The following is a 23,889-nucleotide window of genomic DNA, read 5'->3' on the forward strand; positions in this document are numbered from 1 at the left end:
GGCCATATCGCGATACACTATAAATATCTCGATATTTTGCCTTAGCCTTGAATGAACACTTGATGCATATAATCACAGCAGTATGATGATTCTATGTGTCTACATTCTTGTTCATACTGCATTAATATACAGTATGCTCATTTTAAACTGTCATGCAGAGAGGGAAATCACAACTAAGTCAATTGACCAAAACTGTACTAACCCTGTTTCCATATGAGTTGGGAAATTGTGTTAGATGTAAATATAAGCAGAATACAATGATTTGCAAATCATTTTCAACCCATATTCAGTTGAATATGCTACAAAGACAACATATTTAATGTTCAAGCTGATAAACGTTTTTTTTTTGTTTGCAAATAATCATTAACTTTAGAATTTGATGCCAGCAACACGTGATAAAGAAGTTGGGAAAGGTGGCAGAGAAATGTTCATCAAACACTTATTTGGAACATCCCAAGGTGTGCAGGGTAATTGGGAACAGATGGGTGCCATGATTGGGTAAAAAGCAGCTTCCATGAAATGCTAACTAATTCACAAACAAGGACGGGGTGACGGTCATCAATTTGTAAGCAAATTGTCGAACAGTTTTAGAACAACATTTCTCAACGAGCTATTGCAAGGAATTTAGGGATTTTACCATCTACGGTCCGTAAAATCATCAAAAGGTTCAGAGAATCTGGAGAAATCACTGCACGTAAGCGATGATATTAAGGACCTTTGATCCCTCAGGTGGTACTGCATCAAAAACAGACATCAGTGTGTAAAGGATATCACCACATGGGCTCAGCAACACTTCATACAACCACTGTCAGTAACTACAGTCGGTTGCAACATCTGTAAGTCCAAGTTAAAACTCTGCTATGCAAAGCAAAACCCATTTATCAACAACACCAAGGCACGCCGCTGGCGTCGCTGGGCCCGAGCTCATCTAAGATGGACTGATGCAAAGTGGAAAGGTGTTCTGTGGTCTGACGAGTCGACATTTCAAATATTGTTTGGAAACTGTGGACGTGGTGTCCTCCGGAACAAAGAGGAAAAGAATCATCCGGATTGTTATAGGCGCAAAGTTCAAAAACCAGCATCTGTGATGGTATGGGGGTGTATTAGTGCCCAAGGCATGGGTAACTTACACATCTGTGAAGGCACCATTAATGCTGAAACGTATGTAAGGAGGTGCACTTGCTGTCTGTGAGAAGGAGACACAGCAAAGAGTGGGAAGAGCCTGCCTGTAGTGTAATGCCAGCAGGTAAAAGCAACTGCGTGAGAACGTATACCCGAATATCACGATGTAGTCATTTTTTATATCGCACAGAGACATAATTAGTACTTTAACTTGTGAAAAGTATAAATCTGTGTTCTATTAGTGGGATCAACTAAGACTATGTTTGCAATTGATAACAACAGTGTTGCAGACCGCCCTATTTACTACCAGCTGTCACCATAGAGAAAATTAATTTACCGCACATCTGTGTGCTCCAGGCTGTAGTCTTTTACTATGTTGTGGAAAATGCAGCACACAACTATATTTTGTACCATCTTTTCAAGTTTATATAGGGAAGCACGATCGAGACAACATATATTCTATTTCTGGGGATATATGTGCCGATTTATAGCTTACCAAAATCGTAATAAAAAATTTTGACGGATTATCGAGTGCTGAGTGTAGTGTTCTATATTCTCAATCAAACATCAAAGTTTTGGTGTTGCCTGCTTACGGGTGCTTGCTAGCGTCATTTATTGACCAGGCATACGTATTTCTTATGTGTGCTGCCATTTTGACGGACCGGTACTTTTCAGATACGGTATAGTACCGAATATGACTCATTATTATCACGGTACTATATTAATAATGGTATACTGTACAGTTTTAGTAGGAAATAATAAAAAAATAAAACATTGTACAAGCCATCGTGTGTAGGATTATCCGACTACTTCAGAATAATAAACTAAAAAACTAAATCCAATTATGAAATGAATACATAAAAAAAACTAAAAAACTAAAAAGTGAGTCCAAAAGTTGTTTCGTTTCTTTTAACTATGACTCATCGGGTAACGCTGCATCTACATGTGCATAAATAAACAAACGCACAACTGTAAATCGCTCACTCGAAAGAGACGTTCAAAAGGAGAGTGTCAAGACTTGGACTGTGGTGAGGTTTGTTTTCCCGTGGTGCAAAGCGACTGGACCGGACACGACGTGAAGGTAATGACATCTTTAATCTTAACTAAAAAATATTACAAAAACAAAAGGGTATGAACAAAAGGCGCTCTCAGTGGAGGTTCAAAACCTGTCTATGAAAACTAAAACTCGCACAATGGGAGAACTATGAACATAAAACAAAACTTACTAACTCTATGGCATGAATAGCGATAACTTACTTAAAAACGAGATATGGGCATGAATCATCGGCATAGATAGCAAGGGTGTGAAGACGGTGGTGTCGCCAGGCTGACTGCCTGGCAACTGCAGGCTTAAGTCGTGCTGTGGTGCTTGAAAACAGGTGTGTGAGTTTAAATGAATCAGGTGCGTGAGTCGTGAGGACAGGTGAACTGATTGGTTGGCATGGTGACAAAACAAACAAGAGTGCCCAATGAATCCAAAACAAAACAGAACGTGACCACAAAACATGACAGAGAGATTCGTTCGCATACGTCACATCACCAATTGGCTCTTCTTTGCCTCCCTTACATCCTTTCTAGAGAGTTCTGTGTAAGTTACGTATATTTGTCATCATGTTCAGCCACTGACCAATCAACTAAAACACAACCTCATACCTTGCACATTGGAACTCGGTGTAGGTAATAATGTGGTCCTGAGACCACACTCTGTGAAACCACACTAACAATTACTTACTTCCTGTGGTTTATTCTTGTCTAGTAACTCTTCCCCCTGCACCCTCGCCTGCATAATCACGTTTTCATGTTGTGACCAAAGTACTCATGCACGCTGCTCTTGTTGCCTCCTCCTGCTGCTGTCTATAAATAGTCTCCACAGTAGCTGTGCACTCCAAGGTGGGGAAGACCAAGTGATTATTAAAAACACAGGCGGCACTGTGGGGACCGCCTGCGCGGCTCGCCGCTCTCACCTTCCATCTGTTTCGCTCTTGAACATGGTCTTAATCAATACTGCTGGTGCAGAACAACAACTGCACTACTCTGAGAGGACCAGCATTTTGACCAGATTTAAGCTGTTGAAGATGTCCTTTATTAAGGACTTAATGGGCTAGACCAGGGGTGTCCAAACTGCGGCCCTTGAGACATTATGAGTTCACCAAAGCATTGCAGGTAGTCTTTAAATTATACATTTTTGCTTCCATCTTGTGGACAATGTGAGTAAATAAGATCAAAGACCCTCAAAAATACTTGAATCTGATAGCACAGCTTTTACTTATATGGCACAATTCAAACAACCTTCCCTAGTCATGGTGCAAAAAAAAAAGAAGCAACTAACACAAAGTTTAACGAAGGTCCTGGGTTCGATCCCCGTGGTCTTTCTGTGTGAAGTTTGCATGTTTTCCTAGTGACTGTATGGGTTCCCTCCAGGTAATCCGGTTCCCTCCCACCCCCAAAGATATGCACCTGGGGATAGGTTGATTGGCAGCACTAAATTGACCGTAGTCTGTTTATCTGTGTTGGCCCTGTGATGAGGTGGCGACTTGTCCAGGGTGTACCCCGCCTACCGCCCAAATGCAGCTGAGATAGGCTCCAGTAATGGATAGATGGACAAAGTTTAACACACATAGTCACACATAACACAACTTGCTCACTGAACATTATGGTTATATTTTAAAAAGTCGAAACACCATAAACATTTTTCAAAATTACACCCATTTAAATCCATTTGAGTGCCTGATGGGAAAAATGTTAAAATACTCTCTCCACACGGAACTCTTAATATCCAACTGTATTACTTGCAAAATACTATATATAGCGTTTGCTTTATTCTTGTGGACAATTTCAGTAAATCAGATCAATGACCCTCAAAAGTACTTAAATCTACTAGCACATCATTTATTTATATGGCACCATCCAAACAACCTTCCCTAGTCATGGTGTAAAAAAAACACAAGGCTTAACACACACAGTCACACAACTTGTTCACTGAACATTATGTCTATTATTAAAAACGTCAAAACACCATAACAGATGTCAATCAATCAATCAATCAACCGATTCCTTTATTGTCATTGTCATAAATAACACTTATGTATGACTTAAGTGTTATTTATGACAATGACAATAAAGGAATTGATTGAACTGGTGTCAAAATTACACCTATTTAAATCCATTCCAGTGCATCATGGGACAAAAATGTCAAAACACTCTCTCAACTCGTATCCATGTGTGGCATATTTTAGCTGCTTGATATCTCTGATTGATTACAAAGCATTAAGAAGGTCTTCATGGAAGTAAACAAGGTAGGAGTCAAACTTTTTACAATCATAGTACTTATATATATAGTATTAGGTGCCGCCTTGTGAGTAAATCGGATTAATGACACTCAAAAGTACTTGAGTTTGATAGCACAGCATTTATTTATGTCACAATCCAAACAACCTTCCTTAGTCATGGTGAAAAAAAAAAATGCAACACGCAAACAGTCACACATAACTTGTTCACTGAACATTACGGTTATTATGAAAAACGTTGAAAAACCATAAAAAAATGTCAAAATTACATCCATTTCAATCCATTCCAGAGCATGATGGGTAAAATGTCAAAACACTCTCTCCACATGAATCCATGTTTGGCACATTTTAGCTTCTTGATATTTCTGATTGATTACAAAACTTTAAGAAGGTCATCATGGAAGTAAACAAGGTAGGAGTCAAACTTTGACATACTCTTAATATCCAATTACATTACTTACACATCTACTATATCAATTACATATATGTCATACATGTAGAAGTGTTTGGACCCCAGCCAAATTATTTTAGCCCAATGCAGCCCCCAAATCACAAAGACGTTGTTAAATATGCCGTAAATCAATTAGCTGATGTGAAAGCTATATAATTTCTTGCAGCGTGCAGCATGGGAGTGCACGGAGATGACAAGAACATCTGCCACAGAATGTTTCAAACCAAACCAAGCGGCCTGCACCCTTGAAAGCATCAAAGCGCTGTCATGCACACACTCAGTGCCTCAGGCTGTGCGGCTCAATACTCAACCTAATTACCAAACTCTAAGGCTCCTAAATTGAATCTTAAATTAGAAAGAGAACACTTCCCACTGGTGGCAGGTGTAGCTGCGGACTCCCACTCAGTCCATCAAAATAAGTGAAGGAGTTGAAATTAGCACGGAGAGGAGTGGAGAAGACTCACAATTTGCAGAAATTAAAGGGAGCCATAAATTTAAATGAATACAATTTATTCTACCAATCTAACATGACTGATAAGATTGTTGCTGTACATGTGCAAACCCCATTTGCATATGAGTTGGGAAATTGTGTTAGATGTAAATATAAATGCAATACAATAATTTGCAAATCATTTTCAACCCATATTCAGTTGAATATGCTACAAAGACAACATATTTGATGTTCAAACTGATAAAAAAATGTTTGGGGGGGCAAATAATCATTAACTTTAGAATTTGATGACAGCAACATGTGACAAAGAAGTTAGGAAAGAGGAAAGGTGGCAATAAATACTGATAAAGTTGAGGAATGCTCATCAAACGCTTATTTGGAACATCCCACAGGTATGCAGGCTAATTGGGTACAGGTGGGTGGCATGATTGGGTATAAAAACAGCTTCCCAAAAAATGTTCAGTCTTTCAAAAGAAAGGATGAGCGAGGTACACCCCTTTGTCCACAATTGGGTGAGCAAATAGTCAAACAGTTTAAAGGGAAACATTATCACAATTTCAAAAGGGTTAAAACAATAAAAATCAATTCCAGATGGCTTGTTGTATTTTTGGAAGTTTTTTTCAAAATGTTACCGGTCACGGAATATCCCTAAATAAAGCTTTAAAGTGCCTTATTTTCGCTAACTTCGAAAGCACTATCCATTTCCCTGTGACGTCATACAGTGCTGCCAATACAAACAACATGGCGGTTACCACAGCAAGATATAGCGACATTAGCTCAGATTCAGACTCGGATTTCAGCGGCTTAAGCGATTCAACAGATTACGCATGTATTGAAACAGATGGTTGGAGTATGGTGGCAGATAGCGAAAACGAAATTGAAGAAGAAACTGAAGCTATTGAGCCAATAGCTATTGACGCTATTCGGCCATAGCGTGGGTGCACTTAATGAAGTGGCCCATAGCATGGCTGCCTTATTAGCATCGCCGGTAAAATGTGCGGACCAAACGATCAGGACTTTCGCATCTTGTGACACTAGAGCAACTTAAATCCATCGATTGGTAAGTGTTTGTTTTGCATTAAATGTGGGTATCTAGTTTCAAATGCACATACAGCTAGCGTAAATAACATGTTAGCATCGATTAGCGTAGCATGTTAGCATCAATTACCTGGCAGTCATGCCGTGAATAAATATGTCTGATTAGCACATAAGTCAACAACATCAACAAAACTCACCTTTGTGATTTCGTTGACTAAATCGTTGCAAATGCATCTGCAGGTTATCCATACATCTCTGTGCCATGTCTGTCTTAGCATCGCCGGTCAAATGTGAAGACACTCTGGTACATTCAATGGGGGTCTGGCGGCAGATTTCTTGCCAGTGGTGCAACTTGAATCCCTCCTCCCTGTTAGTGTTGTTACACCCTCCGAAAACACACCGACAAGGCATGATGTCTCCAAGGTTCCAAAAAATAGTCGAAAAAACGGAAAATAACAGAGCTGAGACTCGGTGTTGTAATGTGAAAATGAATATGGCGGGTGTGTTACCTCGGTGACGTCACGTTCTGACGTCATCGCTAAAAGACTGATAAACAGAAAGGCGTTTAATTTGCCAAAATTCACCCATTTAGAGTTTGGAAATCGGTTAAAAAAATACATGGTCTTTTTTATGCAACATCAAGGTATATATTGACGCTTGCATAGGTCTGGTGATAATGCTCCCCTTTAAGAACAACGTTTCTCAAAGTGCAATTGCAAGAAATTTAGGGATTTCAACATCTACGGTCCATAGTATCATCAAAAGGTTCAGAGAATCTGGAGGAATCAATCCACGTAAGCGGCATGGCCGGAAACCAACATTGAATGACCGTGACCTTCGATCCCTCAGACGGCACTGTATCAAAAACCGAAATCAATCTCTAAAGGATATCACCACATGGGCTCAGGAACACTTCAGAAAACCAATGTCACTAAATACAGTTTGTCGCTACATCTGTAAGTGCAAGTTAAAGCTCTACTATTCAAAGCAAAAGCCATTTATCAACAACAATCAGAAACGCTGCCGGGGATCATCTAAGATGGACTGATGCAAAGTGGAAAAGTGTTCTGTGGTCTGACGAGTCCACATTTCAAATTGTTTTTGGAAATATTCGACATGTCATCCGGACCAAAGGGGAAGCAAACCATCCAGATGGTTATCGACACAAATTTTAAAAGCCACCATCTGTGATGGTATGGGGGTGCATTAGTGCCCAAGGTATGGGTAACTTACACATCTGTGAAGGCACCATTAATGCTGAAAGGTACATACAGGTTTTGGAACAACATATGCTGTCATCTAAGCGCCGTCTTTTTCATGGAGGCCCCTGCTTATTTCAGCAAGACAATGCCAAGCCACATTCAGCACGTGTTACAACAGCGTGGCTTCGTAAAAAAAGAGTGTGGGTACTTTTCTTGCCCGCCTGCAGTCCAGACCTGTCTCCCATCGAAAATGTGTGGCGCATTATGAAGCATAAAATACAACAGCGGAGACCCCGGACTGTTGAACGACTGAAGCTCTACATAAAACAAGAATGGGAAAGAATTCCACTTTCAAAGCTTCAACAGGTAGTTTCCTCAGTTCCCAAACGTTTATTGAGTGTTGTTAAAAGAAAAGGTGATGTAACACAGTGGTGAACATGCCCTTTCCCAACTACATTGGCACGTGTTGCAGCCATGAAAATCTAAGTTTCTTTTGCAAAAAAAAAAAAAAAATTTATGAATTTTAACATCAAATATCTTGTCTTTGTAGTGCATTTAATTGAATATGGATTGAAAAGGATTTGCAAATCATTGTATTAAGTGAACACCAGCGTATGTTGTAAATAATAGTTACTCTGAAATTCGGGAGTCTCCCAGGAAAATTGGGACGGTTGGCAGGTGTGACGCTGTCAAGCGGCATTCATATAAAACTTGCGGGCCGCACTAACATAAAATTTTCATATTAAGGTGCAGGCTGCGTGTCGGAGACCCCTGGTTTATACATAACACAAAGCAAAAAAAAAAAAAAAACCTCTGTATGCAGTATTATTTCATTATAAATTTAAAAAGAGTTATGTGGCTCCCATTGTTTTCTTTACTTTGTGAAACGGGTCAAAATGGCTCTTTGAGTGGTAAAGGTTGCCGACCCTTGATTTAGAACTAAGTATTGCAAAAAAAAACAAAAAAACAGCGTCGGTTCCCTCCGGGTACTCCGGCTTCCTCCCACTTCCAAAGACATGCACCTGGGGATAGGTTGATTGGCAACACTAAATTGGCCCTAGTGTGTGAATGTTGTCTGTCTATCTGTGTTGGCCCTGCGATGAGGTGGCGACTTGTCCATGGTGTACGCCTCCTTCCGCCCGATTGTAGCTGAGATAGGCACCAGCGCCCCCCGCGGCCCCAAAAGGGAATAAGCGGTAGAAAATGGATAGATGGATGGAAAAACAGGGCTTCACGGTGGCAGAGGGGTTAGTGCGTCTGCCTCACAATACGAAGTTCCTGCAGTCCTGGGTTCAAATCCAGGCTCGGGAACTTTCTGTGTGGAGTTTGCATGTTCTCCCCGTGAATGCGTGGGTTCCCTCCGGGTACTCCGGCTTCCTCCCACTTCCAAAGACATGCACCTGGGGATAGGTTGATTGGCAACACTAAATTGGCCCTAGTGTGTGAATGTGAGTGTGAATGTTGTCTGTCTATCTGTGTTGGCCCTGTGATGAGGTGGCGACTTATCCATGGTGTACGCCTCCTTCCGCCCGATTGTAGCTGAGATAGGCACCAGCGCCCCCCGCGACCCCAAAAGGGAATAAGCGGTAGAAAATGGATAGAAAAACATCCCCGTTTAATGTCATTATCAGCTTGTGAATTAAACATAAAAACCCGCCCAAACCTCCAAATGCATCAATGCCTCACCTGGCATGAAGGTCAGTGCACATAACTGCTGCTTAGGTAGGCGGATATTTACTCTGGGAATATCTCGGTCCTCAACCACAAACAGACACGGGTTGTGTTTGTTTGGCAGCAGGTCAAGAAAGTGTTCAGGTTTCCCCTTCCGCTGAGTCTCACACACAACATGCTTTAGTGCTCAACCCAGAGCAGATCCTGCAGGATTACGCGGATCCTGCCAGCAATCCTTCTTATATAACACACGCCACCTCCACCCGGTCTGCGTACACAAACACTACGGCTTGCATTCAAAAACATTTTACTGACAAAGCGGCGTGTACTGTGTTTACATAATCCGAGCAAACGTTTTGTAAACTACGACAAAGTGTTGCCAACCGTCTCTTAAAAAAAACACAATCCCAGCTGGTAGTGAGCCTAAAAAGGGACGCACTTTCCTCTGTATTGCGATGAGAATGAAAAATAGTTAGTAAAATGTCAATAAAATTACCCTATTTTCCGCACTATAAGGCGCACCTAAAAACCAAAAATGTTCTCAAAACTGACAGTACCCCTTATAATCCGGGGCACCTTATATATGGACCAATATTGAGCCACAACAGGTCTCACAACTACGGTAAGCAGCCGCCGATTTCATTTTCCCCCGTAGGTGCATGTTGGGATATATGACTGCGCCAGGCCGTGCCGTTTCATTTCCATTTGTGTGTTTATGTAAAGACCCCAAAATGGCTCCTATTGAGAGACATGATTTCAGGAAAGCAGGAACTGTGACTGAACTGCTAGACAACAGCAGCGACACAGACTCCATGAACAACGTCTGGAAATAGCGCAAAGCGATAACATCCATCCCATCCATTTTCTACCGCTTATTCCCTTTTGGGGTCGGGGGGGTACTGGCGCCTATCTCAGCTACAATCGGGCGGAAGGCGGGGTACACCCTGGACAAGTCGCCACCTCATCGCAGGGCCAACACAGATAGACAGACAACATTCACACTCACATTCACACACTAGGGCCAATTTAGTGTTGCCAATCAACCTATCCCCAGGTGCATGTCTTTGGAAGTGGGAGGAAGCCGGAGTACCCGGAGGGAACCCACGCATTCACGGGGAGAACATGCAAACTCCACACAGAAAGATCCCGAGCCTGGATTTGAACCCAGGACTGCAGGACCTTCGTATTGTGAGGCAGACGCACTAACCCCTCTGCCACCGTGAAGCCTGCAAAGCGATAACAATATATCAATAACTCAACGTTGCTCAAACGTTCATATTCACACAACACAACACACAAAATAAACATGCAAAGCTCATTTTAAGTTATTCCTCATCCACGAATCCTTCTTGTGTGTGATGTGAATTATATTTATATAGCGCTTTTCTCAAGTGACTCAAAGCGCTTTACATAGTGAAACACAATATCTAAGTTACATTTAAACCAGTGTGGGTGGCACTGGGAGCAGGTGGGTAAAGTGTCTTGCCCAAGGACACAACGGCAGTAACTAGGATGGCTCAAGCGGGAATCGAACCTGCAACCCTCAAGTTGCTAGCACGGCCACTCTACCAACCGAGCTAAGCCGCCCCATAAAAAACTTTAAGTCCGAACTAAACGTGCCACAACAGGTCTCGCAACTACGGTAATCAGCCGTCTACCTTATTCTCCCCCGTAGAAGAAGAAGTGCGCGGTGCATGCTGGGATATATGACTGCGGGAGGCGTGCCGAGTTTTAACTCAAGGCGATCAGTCGGGAATAGAGCAGCAGCGAGAGAATTTAACATTAACAGCAGCGACACTGACTCGTTTAATGACGACTTCGACGAGACATGTTGAATACCGTATTCGCCCAACTGTTTGATTCGAACACTGAAGAAGAAGAATTTGAGGGGTTCGTGGATGAGGAATAACTTAATAAAGTGAGCTTTACATGTTTATTTTGTGTGTTGTGTGACATTATCGTTTGAGCAACGTTGAGTTATTGCCGGCAGTAAGTCGAACACATTTCCAGTGAGGGTTGGACTCCGCCAAGGCTGTCCTTTGTCACCGATTCTGTTCATAACTTTTATGGACAGAATTTCTAGGCGCAGTCAAGGAGTTGAGGGGTTCCTGTTTGGTAACCGCAGGATTAGGTCTCTGCTTTTTGCAGATGATGTGGTCCTGATGGCTTCATCTGACCGGGATCTTCAGCTCTCGCTGGATCGGTTCGCAGCCGAGTGTGAAGCGACCGGAATGAGAATCAGCACCTCCTAGTCCATGGTTCTCGCCCGGAAAAGGGTGGAATGCCATCTCCGGGTTGGGGAGGAGACCCTGCCCCAAGTGGAGGAGTTCAAGTACCTTGGAGTCTTGTTCACGAGTGGGGGAAGAGTGGATCGTGAGCTCGACAGGCGGATCGGTGCGGCGTCTTCAGTAATGCGGACGTTGTATCGATCCGTTGTGGTGAAGAAGGAGCTGAGCCGGAAGGCAAAGCTCTCAATTTACTGGTCGATCTACGTTCCCATCCTCACCTATGGTCATGAGCTTTGGGTCATGACCGAAAGGATAAGATCACGGGTACAAGCGGCCGAAATGAGTTTCCTCCGCCGTGTGGTGGGGCTCTCCCTTAGAGATAGGGTGAGAAGCTCTGCCATCCGGGAGGAACTCAAAGTAAAGCCGCTGCTGCTCCACATCGAGAGGAGCCAGATGAGGTGGCTCGGGCACCTGGTCAGGATGCCACCCGAACGCCTCCCTAGGGAGGTGTTTAGGGCACGTCCAACCTGTAGGAGGCCACGGAGAAGACCCAGGACACGTTGGGAAGACTATGTCTCCCGGTTGGCCTGAGAACGCCTCGGGATCCCCAGGGAAGAGCTAAACGAAGTGGCTGGGGAGAGGGAAGTCTGGGCTTCCCTGCTTAGGCTGCTGCCCCCGCGACCCGACCTCGGATAAGCGGAAGATGATGGATGGATGGAGTTATTGATATATTATTGCTCTGCACTATTTCGAGTGTTACTATATTGTGATTGCACTCACGTTTGATTTACCGTAACAGTATCAGACTGTTTTTTACGTGTTTATTGAATCGGGGAAAATAATAAAACAGCTGTTTATTCATTTTGGGAGTGAACGGAGTTGTCAGAACGCTGGTTTGTAATCTATTAATAATGTTTGACTGACCTATCTGACTGTTTTGTTGACATTCCCTTTAGCGCAGCTCCATCTAAAGCAGGGGTCGGGAACCTTTTTGGCTGAGAGAGCCATGAAAGCCAAATATTTAAAAATGTATTTCCATAAGAGCCGTATAATATTTTTATAACACTGAACACAACTAAACGTGTGCATTTTTAAGTAAGACCAACATTTCTAGAGTATAATAGGTCTCCTATTCTTTGTAATAACATTGTTATTCTGAAGCTAACTGTGGTGGGGGCGTGGCCTGTGGGCCTGCAGCAAACTTGGGTGTCCCAGGACCGGGCTCGAAATCAGCGACAGGTGCGTAGAAGGCCCACCTGGGCCTTGTTATCTAATCACCTCTCGCTCTGTTATAAGCAGCAGCCAGGAGAAGAGACGGGGTGGAGGCTGTAGCCAGAGCGCGAGCGAGAGAGAAAAATACAATTGCTGGAAAGCAACTGAGAGACTTATTGAAAAATAAAACAATAATGTAACCCTGAAAAGGGCTCTCATGTCGGTGCTTGGTGGTCTGAAGAACCCCCAGGAGGGCAAGCCCCACACTAACCAATAATAAATAAATTATTACTTACCATTAATGCAACTTCTTGAACATAAAAAGCATGAGAATGTTTTATATTTTGAACGTTTTTTTTTTTAACACTGTGATTACAAGTGGAATTATTCATTACTTCTCGTGTTAAGGAATGTCAGCTCAGATTTATCCGAGAGCCAGATGCAGTTATCAAAAGAGCCACATCTGGCTCTAGAGTCATAGGTTCCCTACCCCTGATCTAAAGGATACATAACGTAACCCCAGCCTCTACTGTAGCATCTATTCCATGCGCCTTATATATGAACAACATATTAAAACAGGACATTCACTGAAGGTGCGCCATATAATCCGGTGCGCCTTATAGTGTGGAAAATACGGTAATAATGACTGACAGGGCGTTCAATTTCATGGGAAATGTATTCACTGCCCTATCCTGCTCTGTCACCGGTGAGATAATGAAATAGCAGAATTCACAACCTCTTCTTTTAATTCTTGGTCTTGGGAAGATCTGTGGGGCTTCACGGTGGCAGAGGGGTTAGTGCGTCTGCCTCACAATACGAAGGTCCTGCAGTCTTGGGTTCAAATCCAGGCCCGGGATCTTTCTGTGTGGAGTTTGCATGTTCTCCCCGTGAATGCGTGGGTTCCCTCCGGGTACTCCGGCTTCCTCCCACTTCCAAAGACATGCACCTGGGGATAGGTTGATTGGCAACACTAAATTGGCCCTAGTGTGTGAATGTGAGTGTGAATGTTGTCTGTCTGTGTTGGCCCTGCGATGAGGTGGCGACTTGTCCAGGGTGTACCCCGCCTTCCGCCCGATTGTAGCTGAGATAGGCGCCAGCGCCCACCGCGACCCCGAAAGGGAATAAGCGGTAGAAAATGGATGGATGGATGGGAAGATCTGTTTTTTGTGGCATGGGTTTGATCCCCTGCCAGTAGTGTCAGAAATAGGGATGGGTACCGAATTTGACCAAATTCCGTCGTTGCAATGTTTTGATATCTTTGTTGCTCGTGACGCCTATGTCCAGTTGCAAATCCATCCATTTTCTACCGCTTGTCCCTTTTGGGGTGGCGGGGGGTTCTGTAGCCTATCCCAACTGCACATGGGTGGAAAGCGGGGTAAACAAGGTGACAAGTCGCCACCTCATCACAGGGCCAACACAGATAGACAGACAACATTCACACTCACATTCACACACTAGGGCCAATTTAGTGTTGCCAATCAACCCATCCCCAGGTGCATGTCTTTGTAGGTGGGAGGAAGCAGGAGTACCCGGAGGGAACCCACGCAGTCACAGGGACAAACATGCAACCTCCACACAGAGAGATCCCGAGCGTAGGATCGAACCCGGTTGCAGACTAAAAACGACTAAAACTATTGGCATGAAAACAACTACTCAAGCAGCACTTAAAGGGGACTTCCTTGGTAATGCTGCAATTTCCAATACCAACAAAGAAAGTATGTCTGCTAGAAAACGCTCAAATGTTAAGTAAGGCTCCGCTATTTCAAAAAGCGCTAGCTTGAGGCCATAGACATGCTACTGATTAGCATGAGCAATTTTACCTAGCGATTTAAACACCTGCAAATGTGGTAATGAAAACTAAAACTAAGATGCACATTACTATAAAACGCAAATGTGTATTAAGTAGGGATGTCCAATAATATCGGACTGCTGATATTATCTGCTGACTAATGCTTTAAAATGTAATATCGGAAATATTTGGTATCGGTTTCCAAAAGTAAAATGTATGACTTTTTAAAACGCCACTGTGTACATGGACATAGGGAGAGGTACAGAGCGGCAATAAACCTTAAAGGCACTTCCTTTGCGTGGCGACCCAGTCACATAATATCTACGGCTTGTCACATTCACAAATTAATGCAACGCATACTTGGTCAAGAGCCATACAGGTCACACTGAGGGTGGCCGTATAAACAGCTTCAACACTGTTACAAATATGCACCACACTATGAAGTCACACCAAACAAGTATTACAAACACATTTCGGGAGAACATCTACACCGTAATACAACATAAACAAAACAGAAAAAATACCCATAATCCCTTGCAGCACTAATTCTTCCGGGACGTGACAATATAGACCCCGCCAATACTCCTACCCCCAACCTTCCCCCTCAACTCCGCCGACTTCAACCTCCTCATGCTCTCTCAGGGAGAGCAAGTCCCAAATTCCAAGCTGCTGTTTTGAGGCACGTTAAAAAAAAAATGCACTTTGTCACTTCAGTACTAAATATTGCAGTGCCATGTTGACATTTTTTTCCATAACTTGAGTTGATATATTTTGTAAAACCTTTTTACATTGTTTAATGCATCCAGCGGCGCATCACAACAAAATTAGATATAATAATGCGTTTTTTCCACGACTGTATATATAGGTATCGGTAGATATCGGTATCGGTAATTAAGAGTTAGACAATATCGGGATATCGGTAAAAAAGCCATTATCAGACATCTTTAGTATTAAGTACAATCCTTACAGTATAAACACTTTTTAGGGCTCAACAAAAGACTTGACTGACACTTTCAGCTTCATATCAAAGACTACTTCCTTGCGAGGCAACATACCGTTGTCTATACACTACTGCCATCTAAAGTCATGGAATTGCAACTGCATGCAAAGTCTACTATATAATACTAGCAAAAGAGACTCAGAAATGTAATAATCCATCCATCCATTTTCTACCGTTTGTCCCTAAACAAGATATAACAACTCGACGGCAGGGTTGTCAAAATCAGCTCATTGTAAGTGTTACATTAAAAATGAGATTGTATTAATAAACAATTGACATTTATTAACACACACATCCGTGTTGAAAATCGGCACTGTTGCGTCACTGTCCACACTATGGGGAGTTCCAAAACCGCCACAATTTGTAGGACAAAAGAATGTTCACCAAATACTGTCATCAGTGAAGCATACACACAAACAGATTAAAGGCCTACTGAAATGAGATTTTCTTATTTAAACGGGGATAGCAGGTCCATTCTATGTGTCATACTTGATCATTTCGCGATATTGTCATATTTTTGCTGAAAAGATTTAGTAGAGAACATCGACGATAAAGTTCGCAACTTTTGGTCGCTAATAAAAAAGCCTTGCCTGTACCGGAAGTAGCAGACGATGTGCGCGTGACGTCACGGGTTGTGGAGCTCGTCACATCAGCACATTGTTTACAATCATGGCCACCGGCAGCGAGAGCGATTCGGACCGAGAAAGCGACGATTTCCCCATTAATTTGAGCGAGGATGAAAGATTTTTGGATGAAGATAGTGAGAGTGAAGGACTAGAAAAAAAAATAGACAGGGCAGTGGGAGCGAATCAGATGTTATTAGACACATTTACTAGAATAATTCTTGAAAATCCCTTATCTGCTTATTGTGTTACTAGTGTTATAGTGAGATTATATAGTTGCACCTGAAAGTCGGAGGGGTGTGGCGACCGCTAGTGTCTCCGAGGCAAGCCACGTTTCTCAACGAGGCAAGGCAGCCAGGCTGAGATATTTTTTTTTCCACCTCCACGGAGTAAGCATCCAACGGTCAGTGGCGGCCACTGGGAGGAGGCAAGAGAGTCCACAGCTACAGGAGGAACGACACGAACTCTCCGCTCATGTCTACGGTAAGAGCCGAATGTAAACAAGGAAACACTGGCTGTGTTTGTGTTGCTAAAGGCGGCCGCAGTTCACCGCTTCCTACCTACATATTTCTTCTTTGACGTCTCCATTATTAATTGAACGAATTGCAAAAGATTCAGCAACACAGATGTCCAGAATTCTGTGTAATTATGCGATTAAAGGAGAACATTATCACATTTTCAAAAGGGTTAAAAACAATAAAAATCAGTTCCCAGTGGCTTGTTGCATTTTTGGAAGTTTTTTTCAAAATTTTACCGGTCCCCGAATATCCCTAAAAAAACCTTTAAAGTGCTTGATTTTCGCTGTTTGCGATGCGACTATCCATTTCCCTGTGACGCCATACAGTGCTGCCAATACAAACAAACAACGGCGAATACCACAGCAAGATATAGCGACATTAGCTCGGATTCAGACTCGGGTTTCAGCGGTTTAAGCGATTCAACAGATTACGCATGTATTGAAAAAGATGGTTGGTGTATGAAAGTATTGAAGAAGAAACTGAAGCTATTGAGCGAATAGCTATTGACGCTATTCATAGCCATAGCATGGCTGAATAGCTGCGTTAGCATCGCCGGTAAAATGTGCGGACCAAACAATCAGGACTTTCACATCTCGTGACACTGGAGCAACTTAAATCCTTCGATTGGTAAGTGTTTTTTCCGCATTAAATGTGGGTGGAAAGAAACGTAATATAGTTTCAAATGCATTTGCAGGTTATCCATACATCTCTGTGCCATGTCTGCTTTAGCACAGCCGGTAAATAGCATGTTAGCATCGATTAGCGTAGCATGTTAGCATCGATTAGCTGGCAGTCACGCCGCAACCAAATATGTCTGATTAGCACATAAGTCAACATCAACAAAACTCACCTTTGTGATTTCGTTGACTTTATCGTTGCAAAAGCATCTGCAGGTTATCCATACATCTCTGTGCCATGTCTGTCATCGCCGGTAAAATGTGGAGACACTGGTACATTCAATGGGGGTCTGGCGGTAGACACTTTCGCATCTTCGGGCCAGTGGTGCAACTTGAATCCCTCCCTGTTAGTGTTGTTACACCCTCCGACAACACACAGACGAGGCATGATGTCTCTAAGGTTCCAAAAAATAGTTGAAAAAACGGAAAATAACAGAGCTGAGACCTGGTGTTTGTAATGTGTTGAAAATGACCATGGCGGCTGTATTACCTCGGAGACGTCATGTTCTGACTTCATCGCAAAAAGAGCGATAAACAGAAAGGCGTTTAATTCGCCAAAATTCACCCATTTAGAGTTCGGAAATCAGTTAAAAAAAATATGGTCTTTTTTCTGCACCATCAAGGTATATATTGACGCTTACATAGGTCTGGTGATAATGTTCCCCTTTAAAGCAGACCCCTTATAGCTGTGATCAGTGCTGGATCAAACTGTCCGCTAAAATCCGTGACGTCACACGCCTGCGTCATCATACCGCGACATTTTCAACAGGATACTTTGCGCAAAATTTAAAATTGCAATTTAGTAAACTAACCCGGCCGTATTGGCATGTGTTGCAATGTTAATATTTCATCATTGATATATAAACTACCAGACTGCGTGGTCGGTAGTAGTGGGTTTCAGTAGGCCTTTAAACAGTTGACTTTCTAATAATTGATAAACAAAAAAACGTAATAAAAAAAAAAAATGTTTTCCCATCCCTTTCCATTTTTAATCCTTTTTTAAAAAGTGGGTTGCTGACCCCTGAAATAAACCCAGGTTTGAGTCAAATACGCACAAAAAAAACCCCATCAAGATAACTGCAGTGAACAGTGAAGACGTACAGGTGGGACTTATTCATTTTTCAGGCACTTGGCAACCGTGCAGTATCTACAACTATGTACATAAGTTAATGAGATGAAAGATAGAATGTCCTTACTTGTGTTCAAGTTAAAGTACCAATGATTGTCACACACACACTAGGTGTGGTGAAATTTGTCCTCTGCATTTGATCCATCCCCTTAATCACCCCCTGGGAAGTGAGGAGAGCAGTGGGCAGCAGCGGTGCAACGCCCGGGTCTCATTTATGGTGATTTAACACCCAATTCCAACCCTTGATGCTGAGTGCCAAGCAGGGAGGCAATGGGTCGCATTTTTATAGTCTTTGGTATGACTCGGCCGGGATTTGAACTCCCAACCTACCGATCCCAGGGTGGACACTCTAACCACTAGGCCACTGAGCGGTTAGTTACTATTTGTAACTATATCTTTACTACCGTGGCTATAGTTTGTATTTGACTTCTTTTTCTAAATCTGCCCATGCAGAGTTTTATTATGTGACCATTGTTTGACACGAACTGGAGCTGAACTAGAGAAAAGCACAAAATAAGCGCTATGACAACAAATGGCCTGCAGCTGTAACCCAGAAGCACACGCAGGATACAGATGGTGCGTTTGGGAAAACATGAAACAGCAAGTGTGTGCGAAGGCGTGAGAGAAATGTACTTGCCTGAGGTGGCCGTGCGCCTCCTCGTCCTTGGAGGAATCCAGGTCCTGTGTGGAGAGCAGGCCTGTTTCTTCAGCGTGCTCCTGCTGCTCGGTCATGCTCCTGGCCCTGAACACACAAACGCACAGCTGAGTGCACAGTGGCCTCCTCTCTGCGCCGCCGTCATCTACGCTTTCCCATGTTTGCTTTTTGTCTGCTTCAGAGTCCCCATCGAAAAGTTGGACGGGGGCAAACAAGTGGACTCTGTCTTTAAAACAAACACGGTGGTGATGTAATGTTGGATGGAAAGGCTCTAGTCGGCAGAACAACCCCTACCCCCTCGTAATTTTTCCAAAGATTTAAATGTCTTCAAAGGTGAACTTTTGCCTATTGTTCACAATCATTTCATGAAAGACATGACGATGGATGTTTTTTTTCCGAATGCATTCTAAATATTAAATAAACATTAATAAAAGTCCGCTTGGAGTGGAGCCAATGGGAGTTCCATTATTACGCCCATAAAATCCAACAAATAACTATTCAAAAAGCGCCAACAATATTCCATTTAATTTCGTGACTTGAACCCAATATTAGTGATGCTGTTATTAAAAGCGCTAACGCAGACAAACTATTCATAACGACGACGTGATCACTAGTTCGAGTGGTCTGCTGGTTCCTCGCTTGCCTGCTCCCTGTAACTTTATTCTCGATCATATATCGTGACTCTCACCTGGACAGGAGAAGTCTGAGTGGGTACTCCGACAAGTTGGTACACTTTGACAGCCATTTCGGCCTCTGAAATGGCCAGAACGACACAGAAAGACATTCGGTTCACGATTCAAAACGATTCTCGATTCAGAATCTATACTTTTTAATAACATTGGGTGCCACTTATATAATTAACTACATCCATCCATCCATTTTCTACCGCTTATTGCCTTTGGGTTTGCGGGGGGCGCTAGTGCATATCTCAGCTACAATCAACTACATTCCTCCATAAATATAGACGATCGGCTCTGATAAATATCTATATTACTTAAAAGAAAACTGGTGTTTAATAAATTTCTACCCAAAGATTTAATAAAGTCAAATACAAATAAGACAACAAAGAGACGTATCCAACATTTCTCTTTTTAAAAGTAAATCTGTAAAGCAGATATGGGCATCCACATCAACAATATGATTTGTCGGAGAGGCAGGACAGGACAGATTAAAAAAAGTATCAATCAATCAATCAATGTTTACTTATATAGCCCTAAATCACTAGTGTCTCAAAGGGCTGCACAAACCACCACGACATCCTCGGTAGGCCCACATAAGGGCAAGGAAAACTCACACCCAGTGGGACGTCGGTGACAATAATGACTATGAGAACCTTAGAGAGGAGGAAAGCAATGGATGTCGAGCGGGTCTAACATGATACTGTGAAAGTTCAATCCACAATGGATCCAACACAGTCGCGAGAGTCCAGTCCAAAGCGGATCCAACACAGCAGCGAGAGTCCCGTTCACAGCGGAGCCAAAAAAGTATGAATTAAAAATAAAATAATAATAATTAAAAAACGATTTAACATCTTTTTAATCGGTTAAGAATCATTACAAATAAGATTTGCGATTAATTCAAAAATCAATTCATTTTTTGACACCCCTAGTTATTAGAATCAAACTTTTCTCATTAACTTGCATTGTTAAGTTCTTTTTTCTTACAAAATCCAAAACCAGTTAATTTGGCACATTGTGTAAATCGTAAATAAAAGCAGAATACAATGATTTGCAAATCCTTTTCAACCTATATTCAATTGAATAGACTGCAAATACAAGATACTTAACGTTTGAACTGGAAAACTTAGTTATTTTTTTTGCAAATATTAGCTCATTTGGAATTTGGTGCCTGCAACATGTTTAAAAAAAGCTGGCACAAGTGGCAAAAAAGACTGAGAAAGTTGAGGAATGCTCATCAGACACTTATTTGGAACATCCCACAGGTGAACAAGCTAATTGGGAACAGGTGGGTGCCATGATTGGGTGTAAAACCAGCTTCCATGAAATGCTCAGTCAAGGATGGGGCGAGAACACCACTTTGTCAACAAATGTGTGAGAAAATTGTCCAACAGTTTAAGAACAACATTTCTCAACGAGCTATTTAGGGACTTTACCATCTATGGTCCGTAATATCATCAAATGGTTCAGAAAATATGGAGAAATCACTGCACCTAAGTGATAATATTACGGACCTTTCATCCCTCAGGCGGTACTGCGTCAGTGTGTAAAGGATATCACCACATGAGCTCTGGAACACTTCAGAAAACCACTGTCAGTAACTACAGTTCGTCGCTACATTAAGTTTCTCAGTTTGAACATTACGTATCTTGTCTTTGCAGTCTATTCAATTGAACATAAGTTGAAAAGGATTTGCAAATCATTGTATTCAGTTTTTTTTTTTTTGCAAATTACACAACGTGCCAACTCCACTAGTTTTGGGTGTTTGTACATTTTACAGATTTTTTTGGTTTAATTTCATTTTGGCAGCACGCCGTGGGCCAACAAAATTCCAGTTGCACTTTGGAAATCCCTGAAGAAGGGTTGGAAAAGGTTGAGGACTGAACTGACCTCAACATTGACCGAAGATAGAACATTAGTTGAACATAGGATACGCCGTAATAGTGACCATGGTTTAGAATAGAAAATGATGTACGTTGACATATTTTCAAAGAGTACTGAGAGGGCAAAAAAAAAAATACAACAAATGTTACAAGATAACTGCTGCAAAAAATGTCAATGGAGCTTTGACTTGTTGACGCCAACGTGCCACATTGTCTCCGCTCAGCTGCACTGCACCTTATGTTCCTCCTGCGGGAGAGCGCTGGCTGCAAGCACCTGCCCTGTATAATTACAGGTGCTGATGGAAAGAAGCTCTCGCCTGCACTTTCCGATGTATTATCTCTAATTGGCCAGCAGCTTCACAGCAGCCCCCTGGTTTGTTCAAACAACAGAGGCTTCCTGGTTCGGAAGGTTCCAGCTGACGGGTTATCTGTGATCACAAAGGGGGAGCTAAAGGGGTATGAAGGGCCTGTTGTAATTAGATAAGAGAAGCTCTTTTCAAGATAGTAGTTAAAGGATAAGGAGGACTATCAGACGGATCATTGTGGTGATCAGACTTGAAAACAATGCTCGAAAAGCGCTTGTTCTCAACTTCCTCAAGAGGAAATGACTTGGAGGAACAAGACTGCACAAATCAGTGGCTGGGGATATTATTAATTATGTGCATATCATTTTAACAATGTAGTAAACAATGCATCGTTTGGATGTTGCCATGGACCCAATTTTATCATGACATTCCTCTTTGATGGTAGGGATGTTTTAACTTTCCTGCCTACATACAGTAAGAGAAACTGACTGTCTGCCGATGTAGCACAATGGTTCAGTGCAGGGCTCGGGAACCTTTTTGGCTGAGAGAGCCATACAAGCCAAATATTTTAAAAAGTACTTCCGGGAGAGCCATATAATATTTTTCTAAGACTGAACACAACTAAATGCGTGCATTTTTAAGTAAAACCAACCTTTTTTGAGAATAATAAAATAAGTCTCTTATTCTTTTTAATAACAGTGTTATTCTGAAGCGAACCAACAATAAATAAAACAATTCTTACCGATAATGCGACTTCTTGAACAGGTGCGGTAGAAACCAGATGGATGGATTAAAATGCATGAGAATGTTTTATATTTTGAACGTTATTTTTGACAATGTGACTACCAGCAGAATTATTAATTACTTATGTCAGCTAAGATTTATCTGAGAGCCAGATGCAGTCATCAAAAGAGCCACATCTGGCTCTAGAGCCACAGGTTCCCTACCCTTGGTTCAGTGGAACCTCTAAATCAGTGGTTCTTAACCTTTTTGGAGGTACCAAACCCCACCAGTTTCATATGAGCATTCACCGAACCCTTCTTTAGTGAAAAATATTTCTCTTTTTTTTCAAATTCAAGACAGTTATATGTTTTTTTTACTGGTGCATACAATGAACCGTGTCTGAACATCAGCTTGTTCAAAAGAAAAAAAACAACACAGTGCATGAACTCACAACTAATTATCCATCCCATCCATCCATTTCCAACCGCTTATTCCCTTTCGGGGTCGCAGGGGGCGCTGGCGCCTATCTCAGCTACAATCGGGCGGAAGGTGGGGTACACCCTGGACAAGTCGCCACCTCATCGCAGGGCCAACACAGATAGACAGACAACATTCACACTCACATTCACACACTAGGGCCAATTTAGTGTTGCCAATCAACCTATCCCCAGGTGCATGTCTTTGGAAGTGGGAGGAAGCCGGAGTACCCGGAGGGAACCCACGCTTTCACGGGGAGAACATGCAAACTCCACACAGAAAGATCCCGAGCCTGGATTTGAACCCAGGACTGCAGGAACTTCGTATTGTGAGGCAGACGCACTAACCCCTCTGCCACCGTGAAGCCCCACAACTAATTATATACCTGCAAATCAGATGGAACATTAGAGGGAACATAATAATAATAATAATGGACTAGATTTATATCGCGCTTTTCTATTGTTAGATACTCAAAGCGCTCACAGTGAAATGGGAACCCATCATTCATTCACACCTGGTGGTGGTAAGCTACATCAGAAGCCACAGCTGCCCTGGGGTAGACTGACGGAAACGTGGCTGCCAGTTTGCGCCTATGGCCCCTCCGACCACCACCAATCATTCATTCATCATTCATTCACCAGTGTGAGCGTCACCGGGGGCTAAGGGTGAAGTGTCCTGCCCAAGGACTCAACGGCAACAATTTGGATGTCAATAGGTGGGAAGCGAACCTGCAACCCTCAGGTTTCTGGCACGGCCGCTCTACCCACTACG

At 42.5% G+C, this 23,889-nt stretch overlaps 1 protein-coding gene across 5 annotated transcripts in view; it reads right to left on the reverse strand.

The window, feature by feature from the left end:
- Positions 1–23,889, reverse strand: part of gramd2aa (GRAM domain containing 2Aa) — a 110,026-nt gene that overhangs the window by 55,453 nt on the left and 30,684 nt on the right. For all 5 annotated transcript variants that reach the window (XM_061887036.1, XM_061887039.1, XM_061887040.1 and 2 more), the window contains exon 2: positions 19,036–19,140. In XM_061887036.1, the coding sequence (XP_061743020.1) occupies positions 19,036–19,140 (105 nt within the window). The remainder of the gene's footprint in view (positions 1–19,035; positions 19,141–23,889) is intronic.

The sequence above is a fragment of the Nerophis ophidion genome, linkage group LG25 (assembly GCF_033978795.1).
Source record: "Nerophis ophidion isolate RoL-2023_Sa linkage group LG25, RoL_Noph_v1.0, whole genome shotgun sequence".
Lineage (NCBI taxonomy): Eukaryota > Metazoa > Chordata > Actinopteri > Syngnathiformes > Syngnathidae > Nerophis > Nerophis ophidion.